Raw genomic sequence first — 17,443 nt, forward strand, 5'->3', positions numbered from 1 at the left:
TCCTGGTTCTCAGTTGAAACTAAACTCCACTATAGCCTCCTCATGTTCTTCAGAAATGTAGTATTTAATCAGACACCTGAATATTTTTTTAACCAAGTACTAAACACAAGCAACAGACATAACCATTACACCAGGAATGCCAGCTCAGGTCACTTGATACCTCCAACCCCAAGAACAAACCTCCTCAAACGCACAGTTACTTACCGTTCAGTAATGTCTTGGAACTCACTACCTCCTCACATAACTCGCACACAAAACAAATTGTCATTCAAAAAACTATTAAAGGCACACTTGGGGCCTCTGACCATATGAATTGTATTTGACCAAATATAATGTATATTGTTTGTACTGATACTATACACCTAAGTATCTGATTGTACCATTTTTAACTGTATGTTTTATGTTATGTATTGTATGTATTATGTCTTATGTCCTTTTTGTGGACCCCAGGAAGATTAGTGGTCGCCAAGGCGTCAGCTAATGGGGATCCATTTAATAAACAATAAACAATAAACATACAGTATTGCCTTGGTTAATAATAAATTGTGCCATTGTAAATAGTTATTTGGAGTATATACTAGGCAGACATATGTATATTGAACAGTGTTATAGTCCATATCTGTACAACCTGGGGTAAACGAGTTAACTGGGGTAGTGTGTTACATATTTTTAATGAGCAACTACAACTATGTTATGTTGAGTGTATACATTTGGAATCAAAATGCTTAAAACTCCTAGGAATTTCACACATTTGCCAAATCACATATACTTATGTATTTATCAGTCATATCAGAGGAGATTGTGTGTCTGTCATGTTCACTTCAAAGACGTTTTGTTACCCCTGTGTTCATCCCACAGAGATGGAAGCAGGCTGACATGAAAGCCATGCAATTCAGCTTTCCGGCGGTACCAAATTATTTACGCTTATTAAAGGTTGCTAACTGCCCCGAATCCTCCTGAAATATTGTGCTACAGCAGGTTTAGGCACCAGCTTTCTGTAGCATCCAGACCACACAGAGGAGTTAATCCCTGTAATTTGGTATGGATTAATCAGCGGGTATTTTTTCCCCAGCAACATTTAGCCTATTGATTACAGATATTCATCTTTCCATTTTGCATGAGCTTTCAGGAGTATGCCAAGCCTCCCAGAACTCCTAAATTGTTTCTAAGTCCTGAATGTTGACACAGTTGTCAGCCGGCGTTTTGACAAGAGTTCACCCTCTGCATGCAGACAGGACGACCCGCGCTCAGGTCTGCCGCTCCTGTGCCAGTTAGCCATTAGTTGCGCTAGCCTGCAAGACGGTTCCAAAATAACTTCAGACGGTTGGGAAAAGGCAGACTTATGTATTTATTATGAGTCCAGTAAAAATGTCACTCAAGCATCGACGGGCAGCTTTGCGAGTTCAGACAAAGTGCAGTTCTCAGCAGGTCCCGGGCCACGTTTTAGTTTAAACAGTGGCGGTGATGTCAACCCCCCTCTGGGTGGCTAAATATTAAAGGTTTATCTCCTTTTTTAACACGCCAAGCAATTTCACTCTTTGCTCACGAACCCCGCCATAATCTCTCTGCATGCAGACCCGGCTCGCCGCGAGCCGCGCCTGCTTGCATGGCAGTCACAGGGAGAGCAATTTATGATAGGTGTGTGTTTGTATTCATGCCAAGGAATCTGTAAAGGGTATTTCAGGTGACAAACATTTTGAAAAGTGCTTGGAATTTAGATAAGATTCACCTGGTCACACTGCATACTGATGCATTGCTGAATGTACTGTATGGAGTGGTAAGTAGTTATCATCATGTTCCTGCACCAAGGACACCAAGACAAATTCCTGTACATTTATTGTAGTTAGTGAAACAGATTCTGATAAGAAGGTATTGATCAGTCGTCTGCGCTCTGACCCCTCTGGTGAAATACGTACATGAATTTATGTGTGTAAATGTTCGAGGAGAACTTCTCTGGATGTTTCTCTCAGTCGGTGCTCTTTGGTTATCAGGGTTAGAGCTGAGTTTCAAAAGAAAAATACCAAGACATGTTGCAAGCCATTTAATGAGGCAAACAACCTACATTTAGCGTCCCACACAGGGCTTCATCAGGGCCGTTTGCCTCAATAAATAGCTTCTTTTTTATCTGCAAGTCAAAGTGCCTTGGTGTCCTTCTTTTGAAATTAATTTATGTACAGTATCTAAGTCTCAGATGGCTCTGCGACGAGGCCAACTGCTAATTGCTCCAAAAACATTCATCACAATTGTCAGATTAAAAATGCACATTACACAGGATATTTGCGTGTGATATGAAATATGGCACGTCCTGTTACAGTGCATCCTCTGCTCAGTCCATTGGCCTTACTGTTGGTTGCTTGTATTGTTGGAGATCGAGGGATTTAGGCTGACTCTTCACTGCAAGCCGCTCTGGATGCTAAATGTAAGAAAGCACCCACAAACTCGCTCTCTCCTTTTGTCTCTGCTCCTGTTTGACCTTGTTCCTAATGCCTCAAAGTAAATAATTTTAGCCGCACTCCCATATCTCTGGTGCAGAATTCTTTATTGTCTTACAACATTAAAAAAAAAAAAAACTTTCGACAGCAACACTGTCTTCCTGGATACCCTGACGAAGACAGCGTTTTTTCTGCATCGGAGCTATGGGAGTAAGGCTACATTTTTTTTTACTTTGAATCTTTGTTCCTGTGGGACAGCGCCCCATTGATATCGGTGTGTGTTTCAACTCATCTCCAAGATCTTCTTCCTAATGCCACCACCCATCCCACCCAACGTCACCCATAGGCGTCACCCATAGGTTTCTGAAGGGCCGTTTTGAAGCCAAAAGATTGGGTTTATGATCGCTGCCATGTTGACATTTTTTGGAGCCAGCGCAGCCAAAGCGAGCCTGAGGTTTGCCCACAGAGCTGCAGCTCCACCTGCTATCGGCCCATAATTGACGACCTGTCGATCACTGGACGGGCGACCTGTCAAAACAACCCTGTTTTATATCCATTATATCCCGTTAATGAATGGACACACATTAGAAGAAGTGAGATTAACTACTGAGGCCATAACCTTTATATTTTGAGCGAGAAGTTGGGTTGTGGTCCCATTGACTTGCATGGAATTGGGCCTGGTTTGGAGTCTTTTTGGAGCCGGCCTCTAGCGGACGTTAGAGGAACTGCTGCCTGCCGCCACTTCGTTATCGGCTTCAAAACTCACCTGTGGTTTTGGCCGCTTGGTCTTCACACAGACATTCCTGATCTGAGGACCTGTGGGTGCTCCTCTCCCACTGAGACCCCCCTGGAGATTGTTGTCAGACCTCCAGCATGCCCCAATGTTTGTATACTGCCGTAGTATGTATTAATAGCTGGTTAAGTGTGTGTCGATTGGGGTTCGGTGTGTGACCTGGCTAAGAATGACAGGCATTTCTCAGGGGAATAAGCCTGGGAGTATTTCGGAACGGCCTGGGCTTTGGTCCTGGTGTTGCCTTGGACGTGGTCTTCGGTTTCAGCCAACAGAAATGCTACACCGGAGGGAATTACTTCAGCGTGACACCGCATGAGTGAGGGGTTGTGGCTTACCCCAGCATCACCAAAGTGGGCTATGTTTTCATGGCCGTTTGCTGCCCATGTTGCTCATTACCCTGCTCGGCTGAAGGGCCACATTTGCGAGGTTAATGAATCACGGATCTGTACCCAGCTCAGCATAGCGTGAATTAAGGCCGAACGTCCGACTTTGATGCCAATTAGAAAACAGATGATTGCATCTTTTTGGAAATGTCGACCTCAATATTTTCTGTTTTCAGTGTTTTTCTGTCTCCCACTGTCTGAGCAGTTTGAATGGTTTTGATTTGCATTCTCAGAAAATGCCACCTTATTTCAAATTGAGTCCAATGACAAGCTTTTGACAAGGATTACATAATATGTGAATAATAGAATTTAGGCTGGCATTTTTTCTCTGTGATGCCAGTTTGTGTTTCATCGGTATATCAAGCAATAAATCCTTTGAATCATGAAGGTACTGAGAGAAGTCCTATTACTTCTCTCCCTCTCTCCTCCTGTCCTTATCTCTCTCTCTTTCTAAATGTTGCACAAGCTTTACAGTTACAGACCTGTAATAATAACAATTCTCTCTTTTTTTTTTTTTTAGCATTTCCTGCTTTGTCTACCCTGATGGAGGTGGAATTTTCTTCCTTATTTGTTCAAGGCTTTATCTCTCTCTCTGTCTCTCTCTCTCTCTCTCTCTCTCTCTCTCTGCCATTTGGGAATCACCCCTAACATTTGTTGATGACTTACTATACTAGGCTTATCCGGTTTCAGGGCCCTACTAGTGGATGCCTCAGCCTTCTGCAGAGTGAGACAGTGGCTGCAGCCTCCACACACACACACACACACACACACACACACACACACACACACACACACACACACACACCTGTCACTGTCTCCAGCCGCTGCCACAGCTGAAGCGCTCCCCTCCTCTCCGCCTGCTCCTCTGATCGTCAAGAGACCACACTGGGGAGGGGCAGGACACTGAAGGAAACAATAAAATAAAGACAGGTGTCCCAGCGCTGCACAGTGAACTCTATTTAGCAGACTGGAGTTTTATGCTGCGATCCAGACAGACAGCTAATCTGACGTCACGTCACCAAGGTCACACTGTAAACACTGTATACATATACAGCATACATATACATTTTAAATGTAAAGTTTCATTTATAGTTGCTAACATTCTATGCTAAGTAGCTAGCTAACGTTTGCGAATATCTTTGACATAGCATTAGCTGTTGCATGGGAAATGAGTACTTTACATTGGGCAAAGAAAATATTTCTTCTCTGTTTTTCTGAGCGGCACCACATGGAGGTGGTATTTCCCACTCGAAAATAAAAAATTTTGGATGCAGAGAGGCAGAAATAATCTCATTGGTCAAACGTCAATGGGCGGAGCCAAAGAACCACAGTTTTTCTGTAACAGACTGAAGCCCAGTGAAAAACAAAAGAGGTAAGAGAGGAGGAAGCTAATATCATGAAGCCTAGCGCTCTGCTGCTAACTGAAAAAAGCCAGCTAGCCATACTAAGTTATCTAGGTTAGCTAGTTAGCCTAGCTGACCTTCCAAGTTCAAACTAGCCATACTAGCCTATAGCTATCTAGGTAAGATAGTTAGCTAGCTGCTGACCTTCCAACATCACGAATGCCATGGTTGTGAATAAATGAAAAAATAAGTCATTTCCATTTCCATTATATTTTGCCCAGAGTTCCTTCTTTGCCATTCAAGTTTACCAGTTAGCTTTAGTTTACACTAAAAAACTGTGGTTCTCCACTAACTTCAACTCAACCAATCAGATTATTTCTGCCTCCACAGCAGCTCTGCCTCTGAGAAATGTTTGCATAGCTAAAACTCCAATCTCCTTCTGTTTATTTACACACAGCATAAGCAGGGACTCCCACATAGGACCACATAGGCGTGTGTGTGTGTGTGTGTGTGTGTGTGTGTGCGTTTCTGTCTGGCAGTCCATCTGTGTTTGCCTGTCTTCGTCTGTTCCTGTCTGTCTGTCTCTGTGTATCAGAGTGACTTTTCAAGAGAGGGGGGGCAGGTCGCAATGACACAAGTTGTTATGACATGGCATCTCCTCTATCTCTCTGTGGTATCCCCCCCCCCCCCCCCCCCCCGCCCTGCCCTGCAGTCAGACTCAGATTTAAAATTAAGGATCGGGCAGCGACTCCATACTCCAAACCTCCTGCTGACATCCCTGTCTGGCTGAGAACCAGACAGGGATTAATATGCTGCACAGATACCAATAATAATGTATTTTTAGAGGTAAGTAAGAGAACCCGTCATTTCAACAAGTACTTGTAGTAACTCTGGCTTACAGTGAGCAGATAAATCAGCAAGCAGATAACTCAGCATTTCAGACAGTAGTGATCAAGCAATCAGCTCTAACAACAAATGGGAATAAATCCAATAGGCCTTTTCTTTTATATTAGCAGTAAACCTGGGACATTATATGGACACACATTTATAATTTGAATGAATTATAATTTTAGTCTTCCAAGGATCTGTGTGCTCTCCCCTCCCTCAACAACTACCTCTGAGGTGCCCTTCAACAAGGCACTTAGAGCCAAATTTCTCCAGCCAAGCTGCTCATTGTTCACACTGTGCTGAAAGTGTCCCAATTCAGATTTTCTTGCCCTCACATGTGACACAGATCTGATGTTTTTCTAATCAGTGTGAACAGCAAAAAGCTGCACAGTCGCATTTTTACAACAAAAACCACATGGATATGTGCTACAAAATCAGATCCCAAGGCATGCAGCCTACATGCGGCTTGTATTTGAACGCTCAAATCGGAATTTGTCATTGTTGCCATGACAATAAGCATATCTTACCTCATTCACCTGAGACAATTATCAGAATTTTGTTAGCGTTGGCATTAGGGCTGAACGATTTTGAAAAAATATCTAATTGCGATTATTTTGACTGATATTGCAATTGCGATATGATTTGCGATATTAGAGAGAATGGTCATTTTTACATCATTATTTTCATTTTCATTGAAAAACGTATTAAAATGATTATGGTGTGATTTTTGCGGGGATCTGTATCAAACAAAGATGTTTTCTTAAGTCTGTAGAATATAATGTGTAGGCCAGGACATCTCTGCACCACGACAATATTTAATTTAAAATGGTATTTTGACACACATTTCGCCTTTAACAAATATTGCGCCTCCTGCGATTTGAAAATTGTAGTAGGCCATATTGCGATTTTGATAAAATTTCGATTAATTGTTTAGCCCTAGTTGGCATGGAGGAGAACAAGACACAACAATGGAAAGAAACCAAAATTGCCGACTTGATTTGGAGAGACGCTTCAATTCAGTCAAAACTCGAAGGCATACTATAACTGAAATGTGGATGAGACACCTTTTGTTATTGTTCCTCTGCACACGTGTGTATTTTTGACATTGCTAACAGTTCATATTGATATCTGACATGGGTTACTCAAATAGATATGAACAAGCATCCAAAAAATTCCTACATCGCTCGATAAGTAAAGGTTAAAACCAAACATCCTCAGTGTTTGAAATCCAAAGTATGAATCATTTTTTAGAAAAATTATGAAATACGCAACGCCAATTGAGTGAAACACCTCAAAATATAAGGCATTCAGCATGTGGTTGTCCTGTGACAAAATGCCTCTACCTTGAAGGGTAAAACACCAATGCTAAAATGGCTCATAAATTTTGCAACCGTGTTCCATCCAATATTCATATCTGTGTGCCAAATTCATGCGTCTGTGGCTGTTGCGGGACTTCTGGAACACAAAAGCTCACCGAACAGAACCGACCAGACAGTCTGAATTTCAGGGAGGAACGCTCAGTTTAATTAATGTGGGAGGAGTTTCATGCCAAAATGACAGAGTATTTGAAACCATTAAAAAAAAAATTATATCTACTCTGACAAAAGGATTGATGGTATGAAAGTTAAGCACGTTACAGATAACTATTAAAGTTTTGAGTCATCCTAAGTCCTTTGCTTTCAGTATAGTTATGTTTCTGAGGATAGAATCATCTGCGTTTTTTAAATATTGACAATTTCAAGATTTTTTTTTTGTAATGGATTTGAAATGAAGCCCTTAATATATTTATGTTGTTGCATGTGTAACCCAGTCACAAATTCCTATCTAAATGTATCATATCTTTCTAAATAATATAATATGAATTACTCCACATTTAAACACTAGTCTGTGGTGTGATCCTGCTGTACAGCCTGGAACGGCTCCATTGACGAAAAAATGGGAAGTAAACTTTGTGGATTCATACAATGTTGATGAGACGTTCAGCAGAGAAAGGAGCTTTTTGCTCTAGTGCTATCAGTTCCAAACCAGACTGTGGTTTTACCTGGATCCAGCAGATTTGTTGACTTGTTAACCACGTTTTCCACTTTCCACTTTTTGAAGTTCACAAGATCCATTCATTCATTCTAGCCTGAGATCCCACGTTGTTTGTTAGCATGTGTTTACACGATATCCACGTACGCAAAACAACTCTCTGCGATTGTGATTGGTCAGGATCAATCCAAGCTGAGGACTGAAATACTATTGGTGCAGGGACTGATCCATTCGCTGGTGAATTCTGGGTCAGCACTCCAAATGAAACCCAAACCCAACTATTTCAAAATGTAGTTAACGAATAGTGATTGAAAATGAAAACGGATGAATCATGGAACTGGATCCAGGCAAAGAACATGAAGCCTCGTCCACAGAAAACCATCAAGCGTGCCGTCACACTGACCTTTTCCTTATTTTCCAGTTCATCCTGTATTGAGTTTTACATCACATGACATCACACTTGTCTGTCTTATCTCTGGTTATGGCAGCCAGCGGTGAATGTTCACAATTAATGGCTGGAGATACCATATACTGCATCCAAATTGAAAATAACTCGATAAATGAAAAACATAGACGATTCCTTGGGATGACTTAAATATTTTGCAGGTTTAGTTTTACTTTCATGTCAGCAATCATTTCATTCCATTGATCTCTTTTTTTCCAAATACTAGATACATCACTTTGTAATGAACCTCCTCATATGAAACTGAAATTCATTGTTGACTCTTCCCTTTAGCCGCTGAGCTTTCCAGTACAGTGAGACAGTATTTTCACTGCCGTGTCTAAGGAGGACAACAGCTAGATCAAACTTCTGTATCTAATTTAGGTGCAGCAAGTAAGGAAATCTGCTTAGCGGTGCAGTCGGAGCCTGTATCGACTGAAAAACTATATTCTCAACGGCAGCCGGGTCATAAATAGAGAAAACTGAAGTGAAATATCAGCTGGCAGAATCTCATCTTACACTAAGAGCCATGGTTATTTAAAAGGATTATAATGATCTATTGCCACTTTCGTGGAAAACCGTAGAACTGCAGTTCTGGTGCTTCTCTTGCTTGAATTGAAACATACAGGCTACATGGTTATTTGTGTGTTGAGCATGAAAACACACTCTTACACTGTTATATATCATCAGTTTGTGATGTTCAATGCATTCCAAGGATATTTTGTGATGAAGTGTTGTAATTTACTTTTTTCATACCCACTTTCCCTCAACCTGCCTGTACTGCTTCTACATCAATTGAATTGAATGAAATTTCCTTAAAATGCAACATGTTTTGGGTCTATCGAGGCTATACTATCAGTGAAGAAATTGGTCTCTGCCTCTTCTATGATGGATTTCTCCCTGTATGATTGTTGAACGTCTCTTGGTGCAAAATAGCGGCTGAAGCCCTCGCTCTTTGATTCCGAGGGACTGACACCAAAAACCTGACGTTTACCGCTGATGTTTTAGATCGCTGAAACATTTTCTGCTATCAAACTCCACTGTAGCTGCGCTGGAAATATCTCAACATGACGTCACGTCGTCTACGTTTGGCCAATTGTCTATGGGAATAAGAAAAATGCACCACCAAACAACAAAATGGGCAAAGAAATGCAAGATACATCACCAATAGCTGTTTTTTTTAACAGTATTTCAGGTTGGATTTTTCCTTTAAGAATTCACGCACATCCTTCTTCATTCCTAAAAAATATTCATTTTGCAGAAGTATATGTTTTTTGTCCAACAACAGCAATACGATATTAACTGTCCATAGTCCGTTCCAGAGATTTATGTCTACTATGAGTTTGGCAAGGTTTCCCTGTAGACAGGAAGCAGGAACGGACAGTGAAGGCTCTGAGCTACACCCTCAGTGCCACCTCAGTTTACAAAACACAGGCATTCAGTGGGATTAAATTGACATTGATGGAATCCTTAATGATGGAAGCAAATCAATCTTGCCCACCCAGTATGCTCAGGGAAGACAGCGGAGGGCTAGAGAGAAAGGTTAAAAGCCAGGGATGACATCAATTGCTGCTCTCCCCAGGGATCCCCCCTCCTCCTTCCCCCCACCCCCGTGTGTCTCAGACCCATGGTGATGGAAAAACATAGCCAAGATCAGGAGTATAACATTGGTTTTGGGGGGTGGCTGCAGCCTAAAAAACGCGTTTCTGAGCTGAAGTTCACCAGTTTGAATCCGTGAAGCAGATGGGAAAATGCGGGCAGAGAAAGTGAACGAGCCATGTTCATCCTTCCCTCGACAACTGCTGTTGTGGCGTGCTTGGGCGAGGAACTTAACCACTAATTGCCCCTGTAACCGGTAGCGGAGGATGTGGTTGAACGTGTGGAACTAAATGTGAAGCAGGGATGAGCAGGGAAAGAGCATCGGGGCTCAGCTAAACCCTTCCCTGGATTAAAAAAAAAAAAAAAAAAAAAAAAAAAGAGACTAAGGAAGACTAGTGGTTCCTCATGCCTGCAAATTGGGTCATTGTGCATGGGTGGCCACTAGCACACAAGGCTGAGTACATTTGAACAACAATTTGACATACTGTAGGGATGGAAGAGGAGACTACAGTAAGGCTGGGCATTAATTCATAATAACTCAATGTTATTGTTTATTTGTCATCTTAATGAAATTATGATATGGAGTTATCAGGATACACAATTCTGTTTCCTAATTCATGATAAAAAACAAATACTGATTAAAATCTTTCACAAAATGAGATCTGAAACAGATATTTGAACATTAGAATTTTATCGTACTTTCAGTTCAATGCGATGAACAAGTGTTCATGCTGTATGTGGGTAGAAATCAGAATCAAATCAATCATCAAATGATTGCTCTTATACATTCTCCCATTGTGCTGCCTGGGGGACCCCCTGGAAAACTTTTCAAGGACCCCCCAGGATCCCCAAACCCCACTTTGGAGAACCGCTGCAATAGAGGACGGAACAGAGCAGTGATAATGTTACTTATGTAAGACTTTAATTTGGATTGGCCAGTGTTGATACTCGACTATCAGGTGAAAGTAGGTAAAAGTAGATGTTCAACAAAGTGTCACTTGCCTATTTGCCGCATCTCTGAGACTTTTATTGACACATTAGTCACTTGATAGTAAGTTGAGTATCAGCATTGTACCATCCAGATAAAGTGTGACCCTTCTTATAAATAACACACTGAGGATTGTTCAGGTAATTCTCTGTTTCTTCTTCCAGAAATGAACCATCTGTCATACGAACTGCTGCAGACTGAGGATCAACATGAGTGGGAGGAGGTCAAAACAAACAAACTTCATTTTAAGCAATGAGTCTCCCATTGTTCACATGATACAGTCACCTGTGTGCACACTGGTGGAGCAAATCAAACGCTTTCATGAATATGTAGAGGGCCACTGAGGGCTAATGCATTCATTTATGCATATCCCCTCATACAGTAGCAAGGAAAGTAATATAGATGGATTACGAATCGTTTCTAGACTTTTCAAAGTGTTTGAGTTCCCTGATTTATTTAAAATAAGCAACAAAGCACTGGATTTTTTTGTTTTCTTAGCTGAAACAATGACGAAAAACAAATGAAGCCACACCAACAGTAGTTTTAAAATGTGAACAGCGTGGTGAGAAACAAGTTTCAACCCAGTGAAGAGGATTATGTAAATTGTACAAGTCAGAGAAGAGCCTCATAAATTAATAGGATCATTCAAAATTCAGTGCTGATGTCTGGGTTTGACACACACAGGGAATCCTTTTGACTAGATAACAACTTGGAAAGTGCAGTCTAGGTGCCGGACTGGGTGCTAATCCACCTAATATCGATCAAATCTGCACAGTATTGATTGCGCTTTCATCATTTGATGTGATTAAAACAACATTGCAATGCGGCACGGAACTTTGTCAAGTCAGACGATGTTGGACTGAAGTTTGTTTTTGTTGGAATAAACGGTGAAAAAGCAGCTACTGCTGTATGGGTTTCACCAGTTTTCAGCTACATAATTACTTCTGATTTCCAACTCAAATAAGATTTCAGTGAGGTGAAAGCCAATGATTGTATTGGTCTACCTGTGTATTTAAAGATTTTTTTTTGTTGTGTTTTCTCTGTCCTGGAAATGTATAGTGTACCTGGTATCAATCAATCAAAACAGTTTACTTACTACAGAACACATCAGTACATCAGAATTAAGATGTTGTTGTTTTTTTCCCAAAATGCAATATTCACCATTTGAATAAGTGATGCCTACTCTTACAACTAACCCTTACTTCAAAATATAGACCCCAGGAAGACAAGCAGCCAGGTAATGGGGATCCTAATAAAGAATAAAGGTAATATTTTTCTTTTCCTCAAAATGGATATATGGTCTTTTGTAAACTAACTCCTGCAGTGATGCAGCAAAACAGCCTTTCCCAGTTGTTTCTGACCGCACACCATTTGCTCCAGGAGACCCCAGGCTGATGACAGATGCTCGGACAGAGAATGTGGGTTGGATTATGGGAAAGTCTCTGGTGGTTGTCCGTCACGCCGCCCACATCTCCCATTTAGTCACATGACTTCCCCAGCAGTCACAGGAAGAGGTCGAACATGTTAATACTGTGGAAACTGAAATCCATTTCCACTCACAGTGCACAAAAAAGTCAATTATCCAGGGACTTAAGACAAATACTGCACTGAAGGGAATAAGATACCCAGACTAGGGCTGTGTGTTTTTAAAAGTAATATCAATATGTAGTGATTTTTGCCAAAAAGATCCTCTTTAAGTTATGAAAAAGCTTTTTTTAAATGAGTACGGTCTAGTTCTACTTATAGAGGACAAAAATTGAAAAAAAAAAAAATGGGTCCAGATGTGGCCATTTTGTAAATAACTGAATATATTTATTGATGCTTATGCATGCTATTACAGCTGTAATATATTGTTTTTTAATATTGAGGCTTTGTCAATTGTTCTACAAGAGTAGCTGATTGTTTTTTCATTCCTCTGATTCTACTTAAAAAAAAAAGGAGAATGGCAAGTGTAAATGTCACGCAGCAAAATATTTAACTCATGATGAAATTCTCACTTTATATCATAAATTGTGATACTTATTTATTTCTGTTTGAAACCAGTATTGTCAAGTATGATAACCAGGATTGGAATAAAAATATCCTGGCCCTACTTTTTTAAAAACCTTTTTTTAACTTTTATTTATCCAGCAAAAATTGACTACATGCTCTTTTTCAGCAATGCTCTTCCTCACATTCATACAGTAACACACATACACACCTGGAAGCTGTCCAGGTCTGTCGGCCTCCACTGGAGCAGCTGGAGGTTTGCTGCCTTGCTCAGTGGCACCAGAGGCAGAAAAGCTTTTCTCATTCACTTTCCCAGGCCAGATTTTCCAGCGACCTGATAAAATAAGGAACCAGTGACCTTCTGGTTACAAACCCTCCCTTCTCTGCCCTCTGATACTTCAGACTGTGGTCAGATGCCAGCAGTCCTGTGCTGAACAACATGATGAGTGAGTCACAGATAAAATTACCATAGTAGGAAGGTAGCTGCTTGTGCCAAACCACTATGACCATGGTCCTATTTTAAGGTAATAATCATTTTCATACAAATAAATGTCTGTTTGCTACTGTCTATCGTCGATTGATATAATACAATAGTGATTCAACCTATATCCAGTTCATGAAACATTTTATATTTGCTGTTCTAAACAGCCGGTGTCTGGTAGGTCTTTACCGGGACAGTAAGTGATGCATTTTACATTTCCGGTTTGTTTGGAATAAACAGAACTGGGTAGTTAGCATGAGCAGCGATGGCGTCACCTACAGATACTCAAACTTCATTAACAGAAAATGCAAGCTCCGCCCACACTGTTTGATTGACAGGTGATCTCTGGGAAGTGCAGTGCAGAAACACCACAGGGAAGAGCGCTGAGCAACAAAGATGGAGACAAAATCAAAACAATGATTCCCACTTTAATATCTGAGTCTGCTGTATTGAACAGCTGCTCTGAGAGTATAGAATATCAGAGATCAATTTGATGGTCAATTTGGTTTTGTTGTGTGTGTTTGAGAAAAGGTTCAAATGAGAACTTCTAGTCTAGATAAAGGGTGGGAAGTAGAAAGGGGGAGAGTTCAGTCATATGAGTGTAACATTCAACCTCCATACGATTCTTAACTATAGCCAAGAATGTTTTAAAGATGTTATAACTAGTCTTGTTTATTTATAAAGCCCTTTATCACAAGCATGTCTCAAAGGGCTTAACATAGGCCTACCATCATATACTTCATATACCATACTACATCACATACTACATATACAGTATATACACATCATACATCCTTCATATGCATCAGATATGAATGATAACAAATTTTATGTCAATGTCCATCAGGTATTATTAAATCACGGCATTTGACCTGCTGCATGTAGCTACTGTGGACCTTGTGTGTAATTTGGTGCCTTCAAAAAGGAGATATATAACCAACTGTGCCAATAAAATGACTCAACAGTAGTCCAGTTTCATATCATTTGAACCTGAGTCTATTTTCACACAGAAAAATCCTACACCGCGTCCCTGCCCGGCACTTGTGGCTGGCTGAAACCTTATCCATCAAATAACATTTGCTTTACAGGTCTGTTCCCATTGAGGTGTTGAAAATAGAGAAATATCTCTTCTCACCGTCACAACCCACTACTGTTCCTCGGCCGGACTCTTTCCATACAAGGCCCTCCAGGAGGCCGAGGAGTCGCCAGCCTCCCCTCTGTTCTCCTCGGCCTTCCATTCGTGGCAACTCCGCGCAATGGCGCACTGGAGACCAAATATGGAAGAGGGCCGCGCCGGGCTGGAGGCTCCGCACGGTATAAATTAAAGCTGTCTGCCCCTGGATCTCCACCACTGCTACTACTGCCACCGGAACAGGCTCTTGGCGCTGATCTGGTGAGTAGCCGGGACAGACACTAACAACTTTAATAAGTCCAGCCGCATTACAAACAATGCAACCAAAAGGGAAATGCCGAGCAGCGGAGTTTACTTGCAACCGGACAACACTTGGAGACGCAAGAATGGAATCAACTTTTATTTGGGACTTTTATTTTGGAATTAACTTTTAGAAATTGAACGCACCGATTAGTTTTCATTAGAGTATTGCTAAATCAAAAAGCAATTCCTGGCTTGTCTGAATAGGCTATTTCTGCTGGTTTTATTTTTTGTAGTGACATTATCACTAGTCTGAATTTTTCATTCAGACGCATTGCTGAAACTGAGTAGCTTAATTGGACTTGGCCAAAGGTAAAAAAAACCAAAAAAAAAACACAGAGATCTCAGATAGCCACCTTAAAAAAATTGGGTTGGAAAGTTTTTACTTTTAAATTTTGAGTCTGAGTTTTAACTTGACTTTGACATGCATTAAGCTATATGAAAATGCTACACCTAGGCTGGGACCTACTGGACATTTGTTTACGTCTGTAAGCTTGTAAACACTGAAAAAAATACTATAGGGTAATCCTATCCTACATAGCGATAAAATGGGAATCAGATTTTTGCTCCTACGTCAAATTTCTGGTGATGAAGAACTTGGCTCTCCCTTACCAAAAAGCACTATAAGAATCTTATAATAAATTTAAAGGGATAGCCTATAGGTCTGCACTTACCACAGCAGTAACCTACCACAATGTCCTATCGGAATATTATAGGAAGATTATAGTGATACTATAAGAGATAAAAAATCAGACTTTTCCCTCACGTCACCTCACCAGAAACCCAGCTGACATCATGTGTGACGACGATGAGACCACCGCTCTGGTGTGCGACAACGGCTCCGGGCTGGTGAAGGCTGGCTTCGCCGGAGATGACGCTCCTAGAGCCGTGTTCCCCTCCATCGTGGGCCGGCCCCGTCACCAGGTGAGACCCAGCACCTGCAGCACAGCAGCTCAGCTCACCTGGATGCAGCTGGATGCGGGACAGGGCTTATATAGACTAATATGGTGGTTGTACTGCAAAGCTGGCCCATTCATAGAGCACTTCATATTATTAATAGGTTGTTTGATTGTAGTAGTGATAGTGATATTTGCAGGAGTAGTGAGGGCAGTAGTAATGCCAGTATGCAGTAATAGGCTAGTAGCTGTAGTGGCCTACTAGTAGTAGAAGTTTTTGTTGCTATTGTTGTAGCAGTAGCCTAGCAGTAGTAGTAGTAGTAATAGTAGTAGTAGTAGTGGGCTAGTAGAAGTTTTTGTTGCCATTGTAGTAGTAGTAGGTTAGTAGTTAGGCCTAGTAGTAGGCTAGTAGTAGTAGTAGCAGCAGCAGCAGCAGCAGCAGTAGTAGTAGTAGTAAGCGGCTAGTTGTTGTTGTACCAGTAGTAGTGGGCCTTGTAGTGGCAGCAGTAGTACTTTGTGTTGCTACTGTTGTAGCAGTAGTAGTAAGTTTCGTAGCCTAGTAGTAGTACTAGTTGTAGTAGAAGTATTTGCAGCAGTAGTAGTATTTGCAGATGAAGTAGTAGTAGTAGTAGTTGTAGCAGTAGTAGTGGGCCTTGTAGTAGCAGTAGTGACAGTAGTAGCAGTAGAAGGAGGAATAGCAGTAGTAGTGCAGTAGTATAGTAACAGTAGTAGTGATAAGAGAAGTAGTAGTAGGAGTTTTAGTAGGAGCAGCAGCAGTAGGAGGAGGAGGAGTAGAAACAGAGTAAATCCAGTTGCAAATGAAAACATTTTCAGTAGTTTTACATGTTAGCTATGTAGTCCAGTGAGCTTTAGTTCCTACATCAGCCAATATTGACTATAGACTAATAGTGACTCTAGAATGATAATGTAAGAGAGAAGTGCTTAGAAAAGAAATAGGAGCTTAGAAGAGCAGTTAAAGGGATTTTTTTATTTTCTTTGTTGACAGAAACCTAAACAGAGACAGTCATCAGGCGATTGCATAATGAAATCCTGGTTGAGCGTTTAGTTGCCCTTGTCATCTCTATTCTGAGCATTTGTATCTCCTCCCTCGCAGGGCGTCATGGTGGGCATGGGTCAGAAGGACTCCTACGTCGGCGACGAGGCCCAGAGCAAGAGGGGCATCCTGACCCTGAAGTACCCCATCGAGCACGGCATCATCACCAACTGGGACGACATGGAGAAGATCTGGCACCACACCTTCTACAACGAGCTGCGCGTGGCCCCCGAGGAGCACCCCACCCTGCTGACCGAGGCCCCGCTCAACCCCAAGGCCAACAGGGAGAAGATGACCCAGATCATGTTCGAGACCTTCAACGTCCCCGCCATGTACGTGGCCATCCAGGCCGTGCTGTCCCTCTACGCCTCCGGCCGTACCACAGGTGAGCCGAGACGCTGCATTCGTGTTATATTTCACATTTTGGGCGTTTTTGTAAGCTGATGTTTCCATCCAGAGCAACTTAGAATGAGTGCAGAGGAAGAATAAGCTTGAATTCCTGGTTCACTAAGGTTGCAAGCAGTCAGTAGTGAGGCAGTGAGGACTGCAAGGGTCAAAGTGTCCAAAGTCTGAAAAATATTTCTGTGTCCCGAGGATGTTTTCGACTGCTAGTAAATGGTTTAAACTCTGCATTAGCTGTAATTTCACTGTATCCTCTGTGTTTTTATGTAGCAATGATTCATGGGAGTAAT

At 41.5% G+C, this 17,443-nt stretch overlaps 1 protein-coding gene across 1 annotated transcript in view; it reads left to right on the forward strand.

The window, feature by feature from the left end:
* The first annotated feature begins 14,726 nt into the window (after positions 1 to 14,726).
* The window catches only part of LOC139919057 (actin, alpha cardiac muscle 1-like), a 5,293-nt gene continuing 2,576 nt past the window's right edge, over positions 14,727 to 17,443 (forward strand). The window contains exons 1-3 of the mRNA XM_071908644.2: positions 14,727 to 14,762; positions 15,581 to 15,725; positions 16,812 to 17,136. Coding sequence (XP_071764745.1) covers positions 15,597 to 15,725; positions 16,812 to 17,136 — 454 coding nt within the window. The 5' untranslated portion in view covers positions 14,727 to 14,762; positions 15,581 to 15,596. The remainder of the gene's footprint in view (positions 14,763 to 15,580; positions 15,726 to 16,811; positions 17,137 to 17,443) is intronic.

This window comes from Centroberyx gerrardi, chromosome 18, assembly GCF_048128805.1.
Source record: "Centroberyx gerrardi isolate f3 chromosome 18, fCenGer3.hap1.cur.20231027, whole genome shotgun sequence".
In the NCBI taxonomy this organism is placed as follows: Eukaryota; Metazoa; Chordata; class Actinopteri; order Beryciformes; family Berycidae; genus Centroberyx; species Centroberyx gerrardi.